Below are 22,674 nucleotides of genomic sequence, written 5' to 3'. Positions count from 1 at the left end.
GGCTAGCTGTGATGTGGGCTGGCTACATCCTTATCTTCTCTGGCTCCAGCTGTCCTTTGATTTGCCATGGTCCCTTCCTACCACATTGGACTTTCTCATGCTGATGCTTTAGCCTGGAATGCTTTTCCTCTAACTCTCACTTCTGATAACTGCTAGTCATTTTTTGGATCTCAGTTCAGACATCATTTCCCCAAGGGAGCATCTGGCCTTACCCTAATCCACAGTAACTGGGTCAAGCATTCAGTTAGATATTCTTGGTGTTAGGCACACCATTGCATTTTTCACAGTTTATAACTATCCACTTATTATGGGTAATTAGATGATTATTACTGATCTTTGTCACTAGACTATAAGTACAATGAAGAGAAAACAGTGTATGGTTTTCTCATAATTTTAATCTTAATATCTAGCAAAATTTATGGCACACAGTGAACAAGTATTATTTCTTCAGTGAATAATGTGTGTCAAAATGAAGTCATTAACAAGTGGTTAAAGCTACAACAAATTGCTTTATTTCCATTCACCAGAATCACTCTGATCAGAGTCTAAAGGATGAAATTACTTCACATTTCATAGTGAACAAATGCAATGATTTTGTTTAAACTCTAGAATTTTTAGCATCCCATAGATGTGGCCAAAATGAAAGTTCATTAGCATCTTTCATTAGTTATTACAGAAACAGAATTCTACTGCTAAATTGGGATTTTAAAATTTTATATTATAGATCCCTCATTATATAAGAAAGAGTCTTAGGAGATCTTCAAAAGGTCATTCAGCCTGTTGGTGACAGCACAGGGATGAAAACCAGCCATTTAAAATCCCAGTTCAATTTTTTTTTTCTTTGCTACAACTATGCTGTAACTTTTAGGGTTATGACTTCATTTTCATTTTTGGACATTTGTAAGACACAACAAGTACCCATAAGAGAAATATCTCCAAATGGTTACCTTTGTCACATCATTTAGACTTCTGCTTTAAAACATTACAATAAACAATAATATGTTTAGCAGTGTACAAAGTCTAATTTCGTAAGAAATGAAACATTTTTATGCCTTATTTTCAATTTACATTGTACACATTAAATGAGGGTGAGACAAGGACAGTACAAGCTTTCCTGGTTTCGTAATATTCTGAAGCAAATAGTTTTTCCAGTTGAATCTGCTTGTCCATAATTCTATTTATGAAAACTCAAAAGGAAGGTAAATTTTGAGGAAGGGGTTGGGGACGTGACAATAACAAATGGAAAAGCACTGCTGGAATCCAGTCTATTACAATTGGCTGTGTGACCTTGGACTGAGTACTTCCCCTCTCTAAATTTCCTCATCTGTACAGTCAGGAAATTGGTCTAAATCATGAGCTCTATCTGTTGATGGGTTTCCATGATCCCATTAAGCCCTTTGGGGTGTGTGTGTACATTTTTCTGGGAAGAGGGTCCATAGTTTCCATTATGTTGGCAAGGATCTGGGAAACAAAACATGTTAGTTGCCTCTGTACTAAAATCTGAGGGTCCTTCCTAGTTTTGAAAATGGAATAAAGCTACACATGGAATTATAATTTTAGATGGAAAATCGGAAATAGTGTAATTATTAGCGTGAGCAATAAGATTATTTCAAGAGCATATTCTGCACAAAGGAATACTATCATCAATCACATACTTAAGTATTAGATGAAGAACTTCACTGGAAGGCCAGTCCAGATTTTCCATGAGTAGAATCAATTGTCGCAGACCAATGTAATAACTACATATAATAAAATCTCAACATGTCACATATTTTCAGGCCTTCCTTTTTACCACTGTTTTAATGACCCATTCATGTAGGCCTGCTACATAGGATTAGAAGGAGTGGAAGCAATTCAGGGAAGTTTGTCAGCAAATAAATACTTTTCTTACAGATTTCAGGATATCTATTCCAAAACATTTTGATGATAACTTTTGGATGGTTGAATAGCCATGGTTGCTATAGTACACACATATTTATTAAAGACAGAAATAAAAGTCACTCTACACATCACTAATTTCCTTGTTCTATGTCTTAATGTAATAAAAATTGCTTAATTTTCTCCTGCATGTACTCTTCTAGACACTTGTGAAATATCAGTGAACAAACTAACATCTTCTATCCTCATAGTGCTTACATTTCAGAAGGAAAGAAATAAAATAAACAATATGCATAAAAATAATTAAGCCAGTTATTATTTTTAAAGGTGATAAATGCTTTGGCCAAAAATTTGAAAAGAGTAGAAAAATTAGGAACACCAGAGGTAAGGAGAATGGTTCCAATTTTAAATAGGTCAGGGTAGGCTTCACTGAGAAGGTGTTATTTAGCGAAGACCTGAGGAGATAAGGGAGTGAGTCAGGGTTACTTATACTGGAGAAGAGCTTTCTAGACAGTGGGAAGAGTCAAGGCAAGGGTACACTATATGGGTTCAAAGAATAGCCAGGAAGCCTTTGTGGCAGGGAAAAACCAAAAATCATTCTGCTGCTAATGATGCAACCGGCAAGGGCTTAATATCTAAAATACACAAACAGTTCATACAACTCAACGATAACAACAAGAAAGCAAACAACTCAATCAAAAAAATGAGAATACCATAATAGACATTTCTCCAAAGAAGACATACAGATGGCTAGGAGGCACATGAAAAGATGTTCAGCATTGCTAATTATTAGAGAAATCCAAATCAAAACGACAATGAGGTACTACCTCACATCTGTCGGAATGGTCATTGTTAAAATGTCTATAAATAATAAATGCTGGAGAGGGTGTGGAGAAAAGGGAACTTTCCTACACTATTGGAGGCAATATAAGTTGGGGAAGCCACTATGGAAAACAGGATGATGGTTCCTCAGATAACTAAAAATAGAATTACCATATGATCCAGCAATCCCAGTCCTGGGCATATACCCAGACAAAACTATAATTCAAAAGAATCCACATACCCCTATGTTTGTAACAGCACTATTCACAATAGCCAAAACTTGAAAACAACCTAAATGTCTATTGACAGATGAACAGATAAAGAAGGTGTGACATATATGCAATGGAATACTACTCAGCCGTAAAAAAGAACAAAATAATGCCATTTGAAGCAACAGAGACACAACCAGAGATTATCATACTAAGCGAAGTCAGAAAGAGTAAAATAAATACCATATGATACCATTTATATGTGAAATCTAAAGTATGATGCAAATGAACCTATCTACAAAACAGAAATAGACTCACAGACATAGGATCAGACTTGTGGGGCCAAGATGGAGGGGAGAGAAAGATGGACCAGAAGTTGGTAGATGCAAGTCATTACACTTAGAATGGATAACAATAAGGTCCTACTGTGGCACAGGGAACTATATCCAATCACCCAGAATAAACCATAATGGAAAAAATATAAAAAGGAATATATATACGACCATAACTGAGTCACTGTGTTGTACAGCGGAGATTGACACAACATTATAAATCAACTATACTTCAATTAAAAAAAAAAAGAATCTGCTTATGGTCGTGAATTTTGTAAAATGTTCATCTTCCAGTTGATACCTCATTTTCTGTTGCTTATTTGTTTAAAATGAAAGTCCTAACTCTTGAATAATTTTCCTAGAGTCTCATATTTGTCAAGAAAGGAAAAGTGAGGACTCTAAGAATTTTAAAATCACCCCAAGCCCCTCAGTTTCCACAAACATATATTTGGCAATGAATTGTCATATAATAAGCAAATATGCCATTTAATAAGAGACGATGTCACTATAAAGAAATTAAGTAAAAGATTTTCATTTTGAACATTTAGAGATTGGGCACAAAGCCTTTGCTATACTCCAACAAAGAAAAACTCCAAGATTCACAGCCAACATAAAAGCACCCATTCTTTCTGAAATGTCACAGCTCTTTTAGACATTTGTTACACTGTTCATTTCATTAACTCTTTTTTTCCAGGAAATAAAACAATCACATTTATTGTGCGATTTTCACAGCATTTATCTGGGTATCTCCAAAAAGAATACATATAAAGGGAGTACTTTTTTTTAATGAGGGAAGCTCAGTCAGCTCTCCCGCAAGTAAGCATCTTATTCTTGCCTCTGTGCCTTGCTGAAAATGCAATGGTGATCCACAAGCTTAGAAATGTAACAAGATGTACACAGTCCTACCTTGCCCAAATGATCCTTTTTGCCAAAGCCAGTGGCAGCTGCAATGCTCCCTGCTCCTTCTACTGTCTTCTGTGCCACTGCAGTCACCCCTGTCACCACTGCCTCTCCCACATTTGTCACTTGCTCTTTGGTCTTCTCAGCCACTGGGAGGAATCAAAAACAGTGACAGATTAAGGGATGGTGGACCAACAGCCACTAGGAATAATTTCACTTCCACTAACCATCAACTTCCAAAGACCTATATTCACACACGTAGATAACTGGTGAGTCAGGAGAAGAAAAAGTTACTGAGATTGCTAAGTGAGCGTGGCTTAGCCAAACACAGATTCTTTGCCAAGACAGTCTACGCAATCATGCAGATATTTAAAGGTGTTTTAAGCCTAATGATCACCAATTTAGGGCTATAAGCAATTTCGCTCTGGTTTACATTTTATGAAAGAAAGTTTACAGAAAGCAAGGCTTGCAGGTGTAGTTGTATCAAACTCAGCATGAAATATTTCTTTATTTCAATTTCAATGCCAAGTCTTTGATCTCACTCAGCATGTTTTTTTCATCACACCTTCTGAGTCACAGAACACATATATGCTCTCACATGGTACCATCAGAAATAAAACAACGGAAGGAGGGATGACTATGCTGATCCTTTTATGAAACATCAGGTAGTTGCAACAGAATGAGTTTTAGTGTTAAGATTTATTTTCAGTCATTTTAATGGGAACAAAAGAGCTGGACTTAAAGTATGAAATGAAATGGTTTGTTGAGCACACTTAATTTCTTTTCATTAAAAATAAAATGTGGAGATTCGGTAGGTTTTTAAAAATAAGTTAAATTTTAAAATGATGGTATAAATAGTTTGGGATTAGATTTAGAAAGAAATTCGATCTCATATCAAAAATTATCTAAGACTATATATAACTGTTGAATTAATCTTTCTATATTAACTCCATACAAATATCAAATAAACAAAGCTGCAATAAAAAAGTTTGTTTCAATTAATTAAGAGTTTTGTGAAAAAGCAGTAAAAGATGAGATTCTACACTTTTAACAATTTCAAGGTCAAGGGAAACAAGACAACTCTCCACCCAAACCTTTTTCCAGTAGTCATGTATGGATGTGAGAGCTGGACTATAAAGAATTCATGTTTTTGAACTATGGTATTGGAGAAGACTCTTGAGAGTCCCTTGGACAGCAAGGAGATCAAACCAGTCAATCCTGAAGGAAATCAGTCATGAATATTCACTGGAAGGACTGATGCTGAAGCTCCAATAATCTGGCTATCTGATGCAAAGAACTGACTCATTGGGAAAGAGCCTGATGCTGGGAAAAGATCAAAGGCAGGAGAAGGGGATAACAGAGGATGAGACAGTTGGATGGCATCACCAACTCAGTGGACATGAGTTTGAGCAGGGCCCGGGAGTTGGTGATGGACAGGGAAACTTGGTATACTGCAGTCCATGGGGTGGCAAAGAATCAGACACAACTGAACAACTAAACTGAACTATAACCTTATAACACTTACACTCATAAAGCCTGGGTCTTGCATATCTAATGTTTGCCTTCTTTTCTGAGGAATTCAATGAGTTGTACCATGTGAGCTGTTAAGTGTTATGTGCTAGTCACCTGATTATTGTACAGATTTCATTTCACCAGTTGGGAGGGGCCAGTCCCTGGGTCAGGAAGATTCCCCTGGAGAAGGAAATGACAACCCATTCCAGTATTCTTGCTTGGAGAATCCCATGGACAGTGGAGCCTGGAGGGCTACTATTCAGAGCACTGCAGTCTGACACGACTAAACAGTAATAGTGTGGTCAAAACAACTGGGTTTCGAATACAGTATGTAGGTCATGGAAGTTGAGGAGGTACGTAAGGAAAAAAGGAAAATGAGTCTCACTCCTCAGTGTAGACAATAGGGGGAAATGAAAGTGGCCCCAAGAGTCTAAATGCAGGAAGAGTTCACAGCAGGTATTGCTTGATATTTGCCTTTTGCTACTTCTGGGGATGTGGTGGATGCCTACCAACTAGTCATGGCTATACTCAATGCAAAGTTCAATTTAAATGCCAGTGAAAAACTGTACTGGAAATCTCATGTTTTTAAACATTTCCAGAATGTTGATGCTTTAAAAATAGTGAATTATGGGCTTCAAGTTCTCATTTTTTTTTTCTTTTCTAAGAACACAAGTAGAAAATTTTACTTGAAAATGAACATTTGTTATAAAATCTCAAAGACAAAAATAAATTTTGATCTTTTTAGAGATTCATAATTTTTCTTCTGCCAGCCATGAAAGTTTATTTTTATAATTCTAGATTTATATACATACTTTTTTAATGCACATAAACTGCACAGTAAAATGTACTTTGTAGTTTATTATAATTTATTAGATCTTACCACTGTAGGAATAAGTAAATTATCTACATTAAAAAATGGCAGAATTTACATATAGCAGTGGTGGACCATTTTATTTATTTTCTTAATTTATTTTTATTTTTTGGCTGTGCCATGCAGCATGTGGGATCTTTCCCAACCAGGGATTGAACCCAGGTCCCTGCATTGGAAGCATTTAGTTTTGACCACTGTACCACAAGGGAAGTCCCTGATAGACACATTTTAAGATTTCTGTAGGAACTGATTTATCTAGCAGATAATTTACTGACCTTAAACCCCTTTGTTAAAATCCACCTCGAAAGTTAAATTCCATGTTAATAACCTCTTTTCCCAACAACTGTCCTTCTTCCTCCTCCTGTGTGCTCATAAAATTTTAGGTATATCTTTACTACTGAACTTTTTATTTGTACTATAATTATTGATTTCCCAGTATATCTATCCACCTCCATTAGTATATTTTGAGTTGATCAAAATCAAGAGATCATATTTTCTTTATTTCATAGTAATACTCATTAAATAATTTTGAGTACATTAAAAGAAATTTTGTGTATATGTGTAATTTATACATTAATTTCAACAATTATTGACTCTAATTAACAATAAAATTCCACAAAGGAAATGTGACATCAACTTTTAGAATAGACAATAAATCTAACCTATAACATTAAAAAAATTATAAGATTAAGATCTAGTTTTGAATTAGTATACAAATTACAGATATGAGGACAAATATTTATATTTTAAAGCAGTTTAACAAGGAAATTTAAAATGTAACATGTTGAAAATTAACTGTGTTCATTATTGTATAACAAATTTCTGTGTGTAAGAATCAAAGCCTGCAGAAGAGCTCCAACAATAGGAATTTCTTATATCATACTTTCATGAGGGAAAAAATGAGAATGAGTCAGCTTATATCAAATTATCTTTTTAATACCTTCAAAGGCATGTCATTCAATAAGCCCAGATTAAGTGCACTCTCATATTTTCCTATAATGTGATGTACTGACAACTGAAATAATAATGTCCTGAGATCAAAAAGCCAGGGATTAAGGTAGAGTTTTCTGGATTTTATCTTCAGATTATCTAACTGGGAGGATTAATTTTCCCTGGATGTTGTAGGTAGAAAACGCCTAGCCTAAGTTTACTACAGTCTGTATTTCTACAAAATAGTTAATGAAATGAATCTTGTGGAAATTCTTCTTTTAACATTAGCTGATAATGTTATGCACTTTATAACAGTTTCTCACTTCCCTGCTTTAAAAGTAATAACAAAATTAATAACAATTATTTAGTATTTATTATGTACCATGATAAACATTTTAGGTCATCTATAAAAAGCAACCAATTCTCTCTCTGATTAACTGCTGAGGTTATTACCTTAATCATTTATTTACCCTTATAATATGAATTTAGAATTTTACATGAAATAACTTTACTCAACAAATTAATTTATCTGATATGAGAGAGGGATGGCCCTTATTGCAACTGGTTTATTCTACTGCAATTTTCATGGCCAGATTACTTATAACTACATTTTTGATATTTTACTACTGCCAGGGTGATTGACTGGTGCTGTGCTAAGTCAATTCAGTCATGTCTGCCTCTTTGCAACCTGCATGAACAGGCTTTTCTGTCCATGAGGATTCTCCAGGCAAGAATACTGGAGTGGGTTGCCATGCCCTCCTCCAGGGGATCTTTCCAATCCAGGGATCAAACCCAGGTCTCCCACATTGCAGGCAGATTCTTTACCATCTGAGCCACCAGGGAAGTCTTTGACTGGTGCAATGATGTAAATGCATTTTACGTCACTTGTGCAATGGTGTAAATACTGCCCATACCAAAATCATCATGGTCTCCCTGCTTAGAAGGATTTTCCATAGTGTTCTGGGGAACACTCGCTGAATTGAACTCTAGTAACTGTTGAAAAGGCTTCCCTTGTGGCTCAGCTGGTAAAGAATCCGCCTGCAATGTGGGAGACCTGGGTTTGATCCCTGGGTTGGGAAGATCCCCTGGAGAAGGAAACAGCTACCCACTCCAGTATTCAGCCCTGGAGAATTCCATGGGCTGTGTAGTCCATGGGGATCACAAAGAGTGGGATACTACTGAGTGACTTTTACTTTTTTCAACTACTGAAAGAAAGTCAAATGAGTTTTGGAAATCCTGGGTTAAACTAAATTATGTAAATTTATTTACTATAGAACAGCTCAGTTTCTTTAATATCCTAAAAGGAAGACAGGATATGCAAAGTTTCCAAACATTTTAAAACCATGGAAACATTAGCTGGCAGGCTACTGTTTTTCAGAAACAATTTGCAAAATATTGCCTTACTTGTACCAGGCCAAGTGTGTACACATGCGTGCACACAAACACCTCAAACACTCATGTGTACCTTCTATCATTCTAAAAACACTCACCTGATTTTGTCAGTAGTTATCCTCGCGGCCCATCTGCATAGCCTCTATTGGTGGTAGTACTAGTTTATTCTCTAATTTTTAGCACAGGTTCTAAACTTTGCAACATGCTTATCCGCTTTTTCAGCCATATGGATTCTCCTTCAGTTATTACAATGAAAAGCTGTTAATCCACGTAGACTATCTTCATATAGCATAGTCTACAACTGTCTGATAACTAGTTTTTACAAAAGTCATACTCCATAACATGCCATTTATAGAAGGTCCCTACAGGGCAGTTTATATATACTGAATTCCAACAGAGCAAATGTAGGTTGCATACTTTAACTTAGCTTCTAGAAGAATTAGTTTCAAAGGGTTGTTTTATTTATTTATTTATTTATTTATATTCAGCTGCACTATGTGGCTTGCGAGATCTTAGTTCCCTGAACAGGGGCTGAACCTAGGACATGGCAGTGAGAACCCATAATCCTAACCACAAGGCCACCATAGAACTCCCTGTTTTGATTTTATACTCTAACTTTTTTAGTCAAAAGTATGTATAAAAGGGCTTCCCTGAGAGCTCAGTTGGTAAAGAATCTGCCTGCAATGCAGAAGACTCCGGTTCGATTCCTAGGTCAGGAAGATCTGCTGGAGAAGGGATAGGCTACCCTACCCCTTCTTGGATTTCCCCTGTGGCTCAGCTGGTAAAGAATCAGCCTGCAGTGCAGGAGACCTGGCTTCGATCCCTGAGTTGGGAAGATCCCGGAGAAGGGAAAAGCCACCCGCTCCAGTATTCTGGCCTGGAGAATTCCATGGACTATATAGTATGTATAAAAGTCATATAAATACCTTTCTCCACTAGCTACAAAACTATAGTTCAAGGTAGATTCACTACAAAATGACAGTAAAACCTAGGTAATACATACTATTTGCCTTCAGTATTCTAGGTATTTATATATATTCTCATTCACTGAATTCTTTTACAGATGAAACTGAATCACACAGAGGCAATGAATCTTGCAGAACAGTCACACAGCTCAGTAAGGGGTAAGCAGAAATTTGGACTAAAGAGTTCTGGCTTCAGTGTTTGTGGCCTTAACTAAAACACTGTATTAATTTTCCCATTTGATTTTCTCAAAATCTATTTTATAACTTAGCAATAGAAGCATGTTATTTTGCTGAGGCCCTGCCATATTTACTGTTTTCTCATCATATGAGTTATATTTTACATCTGATCGTATGATTATATCTTATTTTATCATGCCTGTCAGATAGCTTGGAGTACATAAAACATAAAACTCAATCACAGCAAGTCCATATATTAAAGTTGCTAAATTGTGACTTTTCTATTTCTATCATTATCCTCCTCCTCTTCCTCATCATCACCACCATAATTTTCATTATTTTTGCTATTCACTTATTGTAATCTTGTTACAGACCTAATTTCAAAATTTGGGTGAAATTAGGCCAAACAGAGAGAAATACAATAAATAATTTACTGATCATCCCAAGGGTATTTCCTAAAATGTCTTCTGAGTCAAGGAAGTATTATAATTTGTATATTTTAGTGTCAGAATATTTCATTGTACTCTATAGAAAATTTTCATTCAACTCTTTAAAAATGGCAGTCCTTATATGATATTCCACCATTATTTGCCAGAACATTAAGTTGACCAGAATACTCAAATGTTACACTACTGTAAGTTAAACAATGAAACTCGTCAATCCAGTCAACATTCTTGACAATTACAAACACTGTGTTTTACTTATTTATAACAAATGCTTAACATACTTAAAATATTTAATATTTAATAAAGAATCAAGATTAAACAAAGCTGATATTTTCTAGAATGCTCCTCTATGGGCAGAGTGGTTATTTATATTTACATCCTGAACGATCAGTGCTGGGGCTATCCTGCTTACTAGATATTTTCAATATCATCCTTGAATATAAGTTCCACAAAGCTTACCTGTTGTCACACCATGAACTACCCCTTCCTTGGTTTTGGATCCTACAAAAACAAACAAATTCAAACCATAAAATTCAAAGTCATGTTTACTGCTAATGAGCTATTTTTAAATATGTCTAATGGAAAAACAATATCTCACTCTTCAAAAACCCATATGTAAAGATATCTTCAGGGAGCAAAAATTTTAAAACAAAGAAATTCAGTAACCGTTACAACAAATACAACAAAGCAAAGCTAACAGGATAAGCTCCAATTAAGATTTTAGCATACAGTAATAGCTTTTCAACCCTTGTGTCCCACTTCACATATCAACTTACAGAAAGTTGAAAAGAAAAAGTGAGAAAACACAGGGTCTGGCTGGGAAGGTGATTTTGGATTCAGAACTGCAGAAGCTCTACTAAAATGCAGTACAGAGAAAGATTACTTAACCCATGGAACACAAAGGAATGGGGGAAGGAGAGAAGGAATTCATAGTTGTTGAACATCTATTATGAAAAAGACATTTTTCATCTCATTTAATGTTTGTGATAAATCTCCATTTCAAATCATGCCCATTTTATTCTGCATGAAGCAAATACAAATTAAAGTTAACTGATTTGTCTGAAGTCACCAGCTACAAGCACGTTCAAATTAAGGGCTCTGTGACCCTAAGCCCATATTGTTTCTATGAAACCAGGCAAGCCTTTAGAAGGAATACAGTATTTTATCACTGAAGTATGACTAATGCTAGCTTCAAGAAGGGGCAAGATAGGAATTTTCCCCAAATCTTGACCGTTACCAAATTTTTACACAAATAATTTATTAATATGTATTGCTAAAATTAAGTTTGTGAATAATTTTATTCATCAGCTCTCTAATATTGGATTTTATTGTACTTCATACAGCTTTTTAATGATCTTGGAGAAAATAACAACAAAAAGAAAATTCATTTGAAAACTACCCTATAAGCTAAATAAAGTAATTCTATCAGACAGAGAAGAATGTAAGGAAATTAGGACCAAAAAACTGGGAAATGAATATTTATCACTTGCTACCTGCCACTCCTTCAACCCCTTATTTTTAAAAACAACTAGTAAAAATATATTTTAACAGTTGGCCTGTAATCTATTCTCTCTGCCTCAGTTATACCTGATAATTTAATCTTTGGCTAAATCATGGAATGTATCCTGAATCAAACATACAAGAAAGTCTTAATGAGGTTGCTTTCCATCAAACCAATCACCTTTTTTGGGCTGTCATAATTGTTTAGTAGTATATGTTACTGATGATTAACTTTTAATTGATAAGTCATCTATAATGAAAAGATAAAGCTACAAAATACATGCCAAGTGGTATGTCACCAATAATGTGATAGACAGATAGACCTTATAGATAAGTAGATCTCCTAATAGGTAACAGCTGAAGGGACCCTGGATCTGATGGCTTCCCTAGGCTGATGTAGCCCACATCCATTCCCTTCTTGTCTCTTATGACTTCATAAAGCTGCAGACTGGCGAAGATCAGAAATAATGCCTGGGCATTGCCGAGGACTCAGTTATGCTGTTGTGCATGTCACGTTGACTATCTCAGTATGGTGGAGGTGAAGTAAATTGTGACTTGGGAGTTTGATATCAATCCACAGTTTTGACACTGCTACTTATTGAGCAGAATGTCACTGGAAGAGTTTTGAAGGTCATTTTCTTGCCTTTACTGTTACAATACTTAGCAGAGAGCTACATTTTTTTTTTTTTTTGCTTTTGAATTTCACTATCAACTTATAATTTCTAAACCATTTGATAGAGAAATTTTTGGTCCACTAAATTGAAGTAGGTTGATTGAAAATTTGTATACAAAGATATCACAAAAGGAGAAAAAACATAAAAATAATACTGATCCTTATGGGTGGTTCATCAATTAGCATTAAAAGCTAGCTGTTGAAAGTATATTATAAAGGAATGAGATTACTCTCTCATGAGGCTTAAGAAAACAGTATGCTAAACTTGTTCAGCCATAAGTGAAACAGGAAAATTTTCCCTAGTTACTTCTAATCTTTCAAGCTAGTTATTCATAATAGTTTTATAATGAAGGATAAAATCATAGAAAGAAAATACACTGACAAAGAAATTATTCTGTTGCAGAGTTTGTGTGCCTGCATTAATTATGCGTTAATTGCTCAGTCCTGTCAGATTCTTTACAACCCCATGGACGGTAGCCCACCAAGCTCTTCTGTCCATGGGATTCTACAGGCAAGAATACTAGAGTGGGCTACCATTCCCTTCTCCAGGGGATCTTTTCGACCCAGGGATCAAACCCAGGTCTCCTGTTTGGCACAGGTTCTTTACCATTGGAGCCACCAAGCAGCGTTTATTTGACAATAATAGCCATGGCTCCTACATATAGAAGTACACTAACAAAAATTCTCAATGAAATGTTAATGAATCAAACACAACAATGCATGAAGAGAATTATACATCACAATCAGGTGGCATTTATCATAGGTATGCAAGGTTGGTTCAATGTTTGAAAGTCAGTTAAGTAATTCTTCACATCAGCAGGCTCAAAAAGACAAATGTCATGATCATATTAATAGATGCAGAAAGAGAATCTGCAAAACCCAACACCTACTTGTGATTAAAAAAACCCTCCCAGTAAACTAGAAATAGAGAACTTTCTCAACCTGATAGAAAATATCTACCAAAAAGTCTACAGCTAACATTGTATTTCATTGTGAGACACTAGGAACTTTATTACCAGAGACAGGCAATAATACCCCCTTTCACCATTCCCTCAACATCTTACAGGAAGCCCTAACTATTGCAATAAGACGAGGAAATAAAAGATATCTGACTGGGAAAGATGAAACAAAACTGTCAAGAATGAATAAAAAATATCCTGGTGCTAATAAGTTATCATAGAAAGATTGCAGGATGCAAGGTTAAAAAGTCAATCACCTTCCTATATACCAGTAATGAATGGAGCAGAACTTAAAATTAAAAACACAGTATCATTTACATTAGCATCAAAAATAAATAAAATACCTGGGCATAAATTTAATGCAATATATACAAGATCTATATGGGAAAAGTTATGAAGCACTGATAACAAAATCAAAGAACTACATAAATGGAGAGATATTCCACATTCATGGATAGAAGACAGAATATTAACAACATGTTAGTTCTTCCCAAGTTGATTTTACAATTCCATGTTATATATATATACACACACACACACATATATATATACACACATACACACACACACACACATATATATATAGAGAGAGAGAGAGAGGGAGAGAGAGAGAAAGAACCACCAACTCAATGGACATGAATCTGAGCAAATTTCGGGAGATAGTGGAGGACAGAGGAGCCTACTGTGCCACGGTCTATAGGGTCACAGAGTTGGACACAACTTAGCGACTAAGCAACAACAATCTCAAGCAAAACCCCAGTTATTTTGTGGATATTAACAAACTGATTCTAAAGTTTACATGGAGAGGCAAAGATCAAAAACAGCCAAAATGGTATTGAAGAAGAACAAAGTTAGAGGACTGACACTACCAAACTTCAAGACTTCTTACAGAGCTGTCATAATCAACACAATGTGATATTGGTGAAAGAATAAACAAATAGATCAAGGGACTAGAAAAGAGAGCCCAGGAATACACAAACATAAATGTAATCAACTGATTTTTGACAAAGGAAAAAAGGCAATAAAATGGAACAAAGATAGTCTTTAAATAAATGGTGCTAGAACAACTGGACATCTACATGAAAAAATTTTACACAACTTTATATCCTTCACAAGCAAATAATCCAAAATGAATCATAGCCTTAGGTGTAAAATGTGAAACTATAAAACTTCTAGAAGATCACACTGAAGAACATCTACATAATCTCAAGTATGGCAATGACTGTTGAGCTATAACACCAAAGACACACTCCATTAAATCTTAATAAGTGAGAATTCATTTAAATTAAAAACTTCTATGAAAGACAATTTTAAAAGAATAAGAAAACAATCTACAGACAGGAAAATATTTTTGAAATATCTGAAAAGAAGACAAAGAACTCTTAAAAATCAACAGTAAAAAAAACAAATAACCTGATTAAAAAATAGGCCAAAGATCTTAATAGATACTTCATCAGAGAAGATGTGGAGATGGTAAATAAGCATTTGAGGAGATGCTCCACATCCTATGTCACCAGTTTAAAATACAAATTAAAATAACAGTGCAATGCCACTACATATGTATTAGTATGGCCAAAGTCCAGAACACGGACAGCATCAAATTTTGTCAAGGAAGTAGAGTAACAAAAACTGTCGTTAATCATTGGTGGGAATGCAAAATGGTGCAATCCCTGCGGAAGATAGTTTGATGGTTTCTTTGAAAACTAAACATATTTTATCATATGACCCAGCAATTGTTGTGCTCTTTGATATTTACCCAAAGGAGCTGAAATCTTATGTACACACAAAAACCTGCAAACAGATGTTTATAGCAGCTTTATTCATAACTGCCAACTCTTTGAAGCAAGTAAGATGCCCTCCAAGTACCAAGATGTAGGAGGGGAATGATAAACTATGATACACTGAGACAACAGAATTATTATTTGGCACTAAAAAGAAATGAGCCATTCAAAGATATGAAAGAATTTAAATGCATATTATTAATTGATAGAAGCCAATCTCAACAGGCTAAACAATATGTGATTCCACTGATATGACATTTTGGAAAAGGCAAAACTATGGAGAGAAAAAGATCAGTGATAGCCAGGGGTTGCGAGAAGGCCATGAATAAGCAGAGCACAGAGGATTTTTAGGACACTGAAAATACTCTATATATTATAATGATGAAAGTGTGTGTGTTAGTCACTTAGCCGTGTTCAACTCTTTGTGACCCCACGGACTGTGGCCTACCAGGCTTCTCTGTCCATGGGATTCTCCAGGCAAGAATACTGGAGTGGACTGCCATTTCCACATTCGTCCAAACTCACAGAATGTATTGCAGCAAGAGTGATCCTTAATGGAAGCTATGGAGTTCGGATGATTATGATGTGTCAATGTAGGTTCATCAGTTGTTAACAAATGTACCATCTGGTAAAGGATGTTGGTAATTTGAGAGGTTATGCATGTGTGGGGTTTGGGGTACATGAGAAGCCTCTATATATCAATTTTTCTGTTAATTTAAAACTGTTATAAAAATTAAGTCTTTAATTTTTTAAAAGTATGCCTTTTTACTTATATGTCCGGCTTTATTATGATGTTCTCACAAGAACTCCATAAAGTACTTGCATTTATTCAAATTGTATTTTTACAAATGAGTAAAGTGATGTTTAGATATGTTAAGTACCTTTCCATTATCCTAGAGGTTAAAAAGTGCTGTAGTCTGGACTGGAATTTAAGTTTGACATCAAATCTACATTTTTTTCCTATTTTATCAGGAGTCAGTAAACTATAGCCTATGAGCCAAATAAACTCTCCAGCTGTTTTGGTAAGTAAAGTTTTATAGGAACATAGTCACCCTAATTATTGTTTATGGCTGCTTTCACTTCAGGAGAGCAAAGCTGATCAGCTGAAACAGACATCATACCCTAAAATTATTCACTACCCCTTTACGGAAAAAGCTTGCCAAAACCTGGTAGTACTATAACTTCACAAGGTCATACTTCATCCTGAATTATGTATTTGTGTTCAACTTTTAATTGACTTTAAAATATCAACTGATAAATAGTATATAGAATGCACTCTGTTAAAATACCATAATAAACACTGAAGATTATTTTTTAAAATATGTACACATAAACAAATTCAAATTTCATATAATAATCTCAGAGAAAACAACAGAATTAATCTCTAAAAAATTAAGTTATTTTATTTGCCCAAACTCATGGGTGAAAATGAAAACAAGTACAATGTTTCCCAGATGATAATCCTGCTTATTACCTGGAAAACAGCACCATGTTAATTTAATAGTCAGTGGTTCTTGGACTCATTCAAAACTAATAAATCAATATTATCCAACTAAAAAAATCTTAAAAGTAACTAAACTATAAAGTAACTGAAATCAAGGAATGGTTACAAAGCATGCACTTGTACAACTTGGAACACTGAGGACAAATATAAAAATACTGATTATCTAATGTCACTCTTTCAGTATTCCAAATTCCACCTAGAAAGATACAATCCACATTGACCAAGAAAAAAACTGAGATTAACTCATTGAGTTTTCCCTCTTGTAACATCTTTCAATTCAATGATTTTCTGAAAATATATTTTAAGATAAAGAGTAATTTAACTAGAGGTTTGTGGTAAGATTAAACCAAAATAAAGTCTATGAACAGTGAGAAAAAATATGAGAAATATTCATAAAAATCATTCCAAGTATAACTTTTCTCCAGTCCATCTATATTGAAGAGACGATACAGCTTTCTTTCACCCCACAGACATAGACAAGAGTATTCTATACAATCCATTATGCTCATCCTCCACTTTATTACTCATCTTTTGGCTACTGTTGCTACACCTGCTACCAGAGAATGTGAGGAAGAGGAGGAAAAGCTCAGAGGAGGAAAAGAAGAGACAGAATGGGCAGTGGGTGAATGTATGCTCATGTGCCTGTTTGTATCCCTATAGATGAGTGTGTGTCTATGTGTATGCCTATTTTCTTCACCCAAAGAATTCCAGGTGACTTGTGAAACAACACCCAACCTAACACAGTTCAAGATAAAAAAAAAAAAAGAGTAGGGCTTCCCTGATAGCTCAGTTGGTAAAGAATCTGCCTGCAATGCAGGAGACCCTGGTTTGATTGCTGGGTCAGGAAGAGCCCCTGGAAAAGGGATAGGCTACCCACTCCAGCATTTTGGGGCTTCCCTTGTGGCTCAGTGGGTAAAGAATCCAGTTGAAATGTGGGAGACCTGGGTTCAATCCCTAGGTTGGGAAGATCCCCTGGAGAAGGAAAATGTTATCCACTCCAGTATTCTAACCTGGAGAATCTCCATGGACAGTCCATGTGAAGAATCAGACAGGATGGAGCAACTTTCACTTCACTGCAAGAATACTCTGATGTGGGAATTTATAAACAAGGAAAAACAGTAAGCATCTAATTTATTGTATCATTTGATAAATGAACTATATAAATGTCTCAGAGATATTAGCAGCCTTTAAGCACTTTCTTGAGCTTAGTCCCCAACTTACCAAGTGGTCACAAGAAGTAACTCCAAAGACTTGTCTGTCCTTTTCTTTTTAGGGTCCCAGTAGGTCTCTCTTTACATATCTCAAGATTATATCAACGTCTTACTTTTAAATTAGAATACACTGAAATTAGCATATATTATTCATGAAGATAAATCAAAAGCTCATGAAGGAGTTTGATTTTAAGATACTATTGAATATTTTCTAAGACTGAGTTTTTAAAAGTGTCCTCAGAGCTATAGTTACTTACGCATAGAAACATTCATTTAAAAAAAGAAACAAAGTCCTAAATATTACTGCCAAATGAAATAGTCTGGAAAAACAAAATAGCCCCACTTTGCATATGAGCTCAAACACACACATTCACCTACTTACACACACCTCTGATTCAGCCCATCACTTTGAGGAGTGGAGATGCAAAACTGAATCAAGTGAGAAATACCAGCATTTAAAGCATCAATCATCCTAACCCATCAATCCCAAATAAATATCAAAGTGACATTTAGGGCTTACCTACCTACATAGAGAACACCCTCTTTTGTCTTTCCTGCTGCTTCTGCCACACCCTGCTTGGTTTTTTCAGCAGCAGCCACGACTCCTTCCTTGGCCTTTGAAAGTCCTTTCATGAAAACATCCATGGCTAACGAATTCCTTTACACCACACTGGAGAAGACAAAATACACTTTGAGAACTTCTGCGTAAAAAACGAAATTAGAACCACCCAAAGTAAAAACTATTGAAAGATCAGTAGAATCCTCAAAAGAGTGACATTCTCTTAAGTGTACCTCCATTTCAACCACTGGACAAAGGAGGCTTTTCTTAGCTTTTGCATTAAAAATTTAGCATCTCCCATCCATCTTGGCTGGATAAAGTCTAGCCGCCTAAACATGGATTAGGATGAATCATATGAGCTGTTCTTACGCGTTTCCGAAGTGGAATTGCACGGAAAGACAGACTCCCCTTTTAACTTCCCAGGATCCAAATGGTGACAGTATAAGTTAGAAGAGCGTTTAGAAGACATCACAGGAAAGGAAAGGGACCTGAAGGCAGGGGCGTCAGGGACACGCTCACATTCCAGAAGGCAGCTAACAGATCAATCACGAATAGGGGAGGGAAGGAACCACTCACTCTGGGTGTGGCTGAACCTCAGGCCAACTGCGAGCCCACCGCCCTCGCTCTAATTCACCCAACCGTGCACCCGACCCTGGGCTATCAACCCAGAGCGTGCAGGAGGGCGCGAGTTCACAACCACGGAAGCCTCAGGAGGCGCGCCAGCCACCCGTGGGGGCGTTCTCAGTTCCTGGAACCCGCCCCCCACCCTGCGCTGCACCTGTTAACCCCTTATCACCTGTTGACTCGCCCTCTCAGCGCTCCCACTTAACGATTTGCCAAACACAGCTTGTTTACTTCACAGAGAGAACAGAGAGGGCGGACTAGGGGCGGTTAAGGAAAGCGACAAACAAAAGTTGAATACTCATACTCCCTGGAGCATCCTCGCGTTTCCCAAAGGAAAGGCTTGTCCCTGAGAATCCAGACCTCTCGGCCTCTGAGGACTACAAGAGGGAAGTAATTGAAGCGGGAGGCAAACAGGTCAGTTTACTTTCCTCACGCTCACCCTAGGGAGAAGCACTCACCTCTGCGAGAGGCTCGACTTCAGCTGGTCCTCCCCGCAGCACGCCCACCCCACCCCCGCCCGCGCGCCCCGGGGCGGCCGCGACGGCCCTCCTCCCACCAGCTGTTCTCCGCGACTTCCAAAGCTGCCCAGTTAGTTCCACAAGCACTTACCAGATTTCCTCGGCTCCTCGGAACTCCAATTTCTCCCCCACCCCCACTTAAAAAATTTTAAAAACAATTCCCAAATGTTATTTAGGTGGGAAGAGAGAGGATAAAGAGCGCACAGGAAGGGTGGAGGCGGCACCAGAAGAGGGATGGTTCCCAGAGGAGGCGGCTGTCAGCACAAGCCTGCGCTGGGAGGCGGGGGGCGTGGGAGGCAAACCCACAAACCTGCCGTCGAATTGCCACTCCTCGTCCCCCGCACGAGAGGATTCGAGAGCAAAAGGCAGAAGGTCGGAAGGGAAGGGTTGGGGAGCAGGGAAGAGCGCCAAGGATGCTAAAGGCGCGGCTCGGTCCCTGGGTCCGCTCTAAAGCCAGCACACACCTCACCCCGCGTCGCCGCGCTCGGTCGCTCGCCCCCTCTCCTTCTAGTCTCCGTGGTCCTCCTCCTCCCCTTCCTCTCACCGCCCCCGCGGCTGATTTGTTAGCTCCTCTCCCCGCCCCTCTCCCGGCGCTTGCTGCTTCCCCAGCCGCGTGCACTTCACTCTCTCCTCGGATGGGGATGGGGGCGGGGGAGACGGAACCTCCAACTCCCGCCTCCCGCCTGGACCTAGGGCACTGGAGGATGGGGTGCTCTGCGGCTCACCTCGAGTTCAGGGTCACGGGCGCTCTCGTGGAGATCCCGAGTGTTAGGCTTGGGCTGAAGTCTCCCTCTTTCCCCTCACCCCCCATCCTTGTCTCCGCCTTTCCCTCTGGTTCCTCGCGGGGACCCGCACGTCAGATCCAGCCTGGGGAAGCGGGGAGTGTGACAGGTCGACCCCTAAAGGCAGAGCCAGTCTCTCGAGGAGCTGCTGAAAGAGACAGGCAATCTAGGAAGCGTGCTCACATCAGCTCTGCCAAGAGCACGTTTCCCTCAGACCAATGAAGTGTGATTAACGGTCGTAGGATGAAAGGTTAACGATGCTTTTGTTTAAATATCCCCCAGATTTAGGCCTACTCTTAACCTCTCATGAGCCCGATATGGTCTCGTGGGTAGAGAGGAGACTAGTAATGAAGAGTTACAGGTTGAAGAGGCAGGAGGAGGCTAGTCAAATCCTCTCTCCACCCCACTATCACCATTTTCTTTTCCACCAATCAGCGGCTGCCAGACGCTGTTTTCTTTTCCCATCAGTGGAACAAGGAATAAACATTCCCCAGCCGTCGAAATCCAACGGCTGTAAGGTTTTTCATTCTCAGAATGGAATTTACTTTCCAGATGCTGGTGCCTAGATGGAAGAGGCATATCCAGCGTGACTGACTCTCCTGAACCCGCATATCCAATTTTTTTCAGAGCCTTCTGAAAAGGGAGATTCTATCAACACATACCACTCACCTTCCTGACTTTCAATTCGCGTTGTCCTCGGTGCTGACACGCCACCCCATCTCCACACAACGGCACACAGACAGACACACGCAAGGGGTTCGAGACAATTTTTGCACTGTTTAACACAGTTTCACCTTTAACAGCTGAAGGGGAAACAGCTGTTCCTAGATCACACCGGAATGGAGAACGAAACTCCTTCCCCCAACGGACTCCCTCTGCTTTCTTTGCCTGGAAGGGAGGATGCTTTTAGACCTGTAACGGAAAAACGCATCTTTGCTATCTGTTTTTTGTTCCTTTGTATTGTGCTTATTTTTTGTAGGGCGGAAAAAAAGGCTTTCTCTGAACCTTACACCTCTCTCTGATCCTTGCACTCACACTCTGAAATGTGAGTAAAAAGCAATTTAAATCTACAAAGCAACCCTTTGAAACCAAAAGAGATGGGAAGCGAGTATATGCTACTTAAGCAACTCTTTGCACTATTGGTCGGCTCATTTGAAAAGTGGTCTTTTCAAAACATTCATATTTTACTTCCTTGGGATCGGAGAAGGAGGTTGGGAGTTGGTTTGCTTTATGACTTTGAGAGTTTCAACAAGTTATGTCCTTCTGTTCATCGATCCCTCTCTTTTCAACTTTTTACTATGGGAAATGTTCAAACATATACAAAAGTGGAGAAAATAAAGGACTCTCGGTGGAATAGCACCCAACTTTCACTATTTTCCAATTCATGATTAATCATGTTTCATCTATATTCTCATCCACTCCCCATTTTTTAATCACTAGTCCCATTCCCCATTTTAAACTAAATCCCAAGAATTATGTATATCTTTTCATTTGTAAATAATTCAGCATGCATCCATAAGATATAAGAACTATTTTAAAGTAAACACGATGTTTTGCTGGTCTTTTTAAAACTTTAAAAGTAAAGTTTGCATGCAGTGATATATTCCACTCTGTATTCCTTTAAATCCATTTTGAAAAGTACATGCATTAATGTACCCCACACCATTTTGAAGAAATAAGACATTTTCAACCCCTAGAAATTTCCCTTGTGCCCTATTCAGTTGTACAGCTTCTAGAATTTCATAAAAGTAAAACCATGCAATATGAACTTTAAAAAAAAATATCTCTGGCTTCTTCACTAAGCCTAATATTTGGTCATTCATGTTTTTGCATGAACCAGTGGTATTTGTTTTCAATTTGTTTCTTTTTATTACTGCCAATAATGGTGTTTTGCATTGTGACGCATCACAACTAGTTATTTAATATATTTCAGTTCAGTTCAGTTCAGTCACTCAGTCGTGTCCAACTCTTTGCAACACCATGAAATGCAGCACGCCAGGCTTCCCTGTCCGTCACCAACTCCTGGAGTTCACTCAAACTCGTGTCCATGGAGTCAGTGATGCCATCCAGCCATCTCATCCTCTGTCATCCCCTTCTCTTCCTGCCCCCAATCCCTCCAGCATCAGAGT

General features: G+C 37.7%; 1 protein-coding gene across 6 annotated transcripts in view; it reads right to left on the bottom strand.

The window, feature by feature from the left end:
• The window catches only part of SNCA (synuclein alpha), a 153,352-nt gene extending 131,975 nt beyond the window's left edge, over window positions 1–21,377 (bottom strand). Inside the window, exons 1-4 of one of the 6 annotated variants that reach the window (XM_040237856.1) lie at window positions 21,215–21,377; window positions 18,587–18,732; window positions 10,894–10,935; window positions 4,148–4,290 (exon numbers count right to left, since the gene is read on the bottom strand). In XM_040237856.1, the coding sequence (XP_040093790.1) occupies window positions 4,148–4,290; window positions 10,894–10,935; window positions 18,587–18,707 (306 nt within the window). In that variant the 5' untranslated portion in view covers window positions 18,708–18,732; window positions 21,215–21,377. Of the gene's footprint in view, window positions 1–4,147; window positions 4,291–10,893; window positions 10,936–18,586; window positions 18,733–18,990; window positions 19,127–19,197; window positions 19,366–19,854; window positions 20,400–21,214 lie in introns of those variants that run through there. The other 5 variants (XM_040237855.1, XM_040237853.1, XM_040237859.1 and 2 more) reach the window with 5 other exon arrangements.
• Between the last annotated feature and the right edge of the window lie 1,297 nt (window positions 21,378–22,674).

Source organism: Oryx dammah, unplaced genomic scaffold (assembly GCF_014754425.2).
Source record: "Oryx dammah isolate SB20612 unplaced genomic scaffold, SCBI_Odam_1.1 HiC_scaffold_3, whole genome shotgun sequence".
In the NCBI taxonomy this organism is placed as follows: domain Eukaryota; kingdom Metazoa; phylum Chordata; class Mammalia; order Artiodactyla; family Bovidae; genus Oryx; species Oryx dammah.
This window is presented reverse-complemented; position numbering and strand designations above follow the sequence as displayed.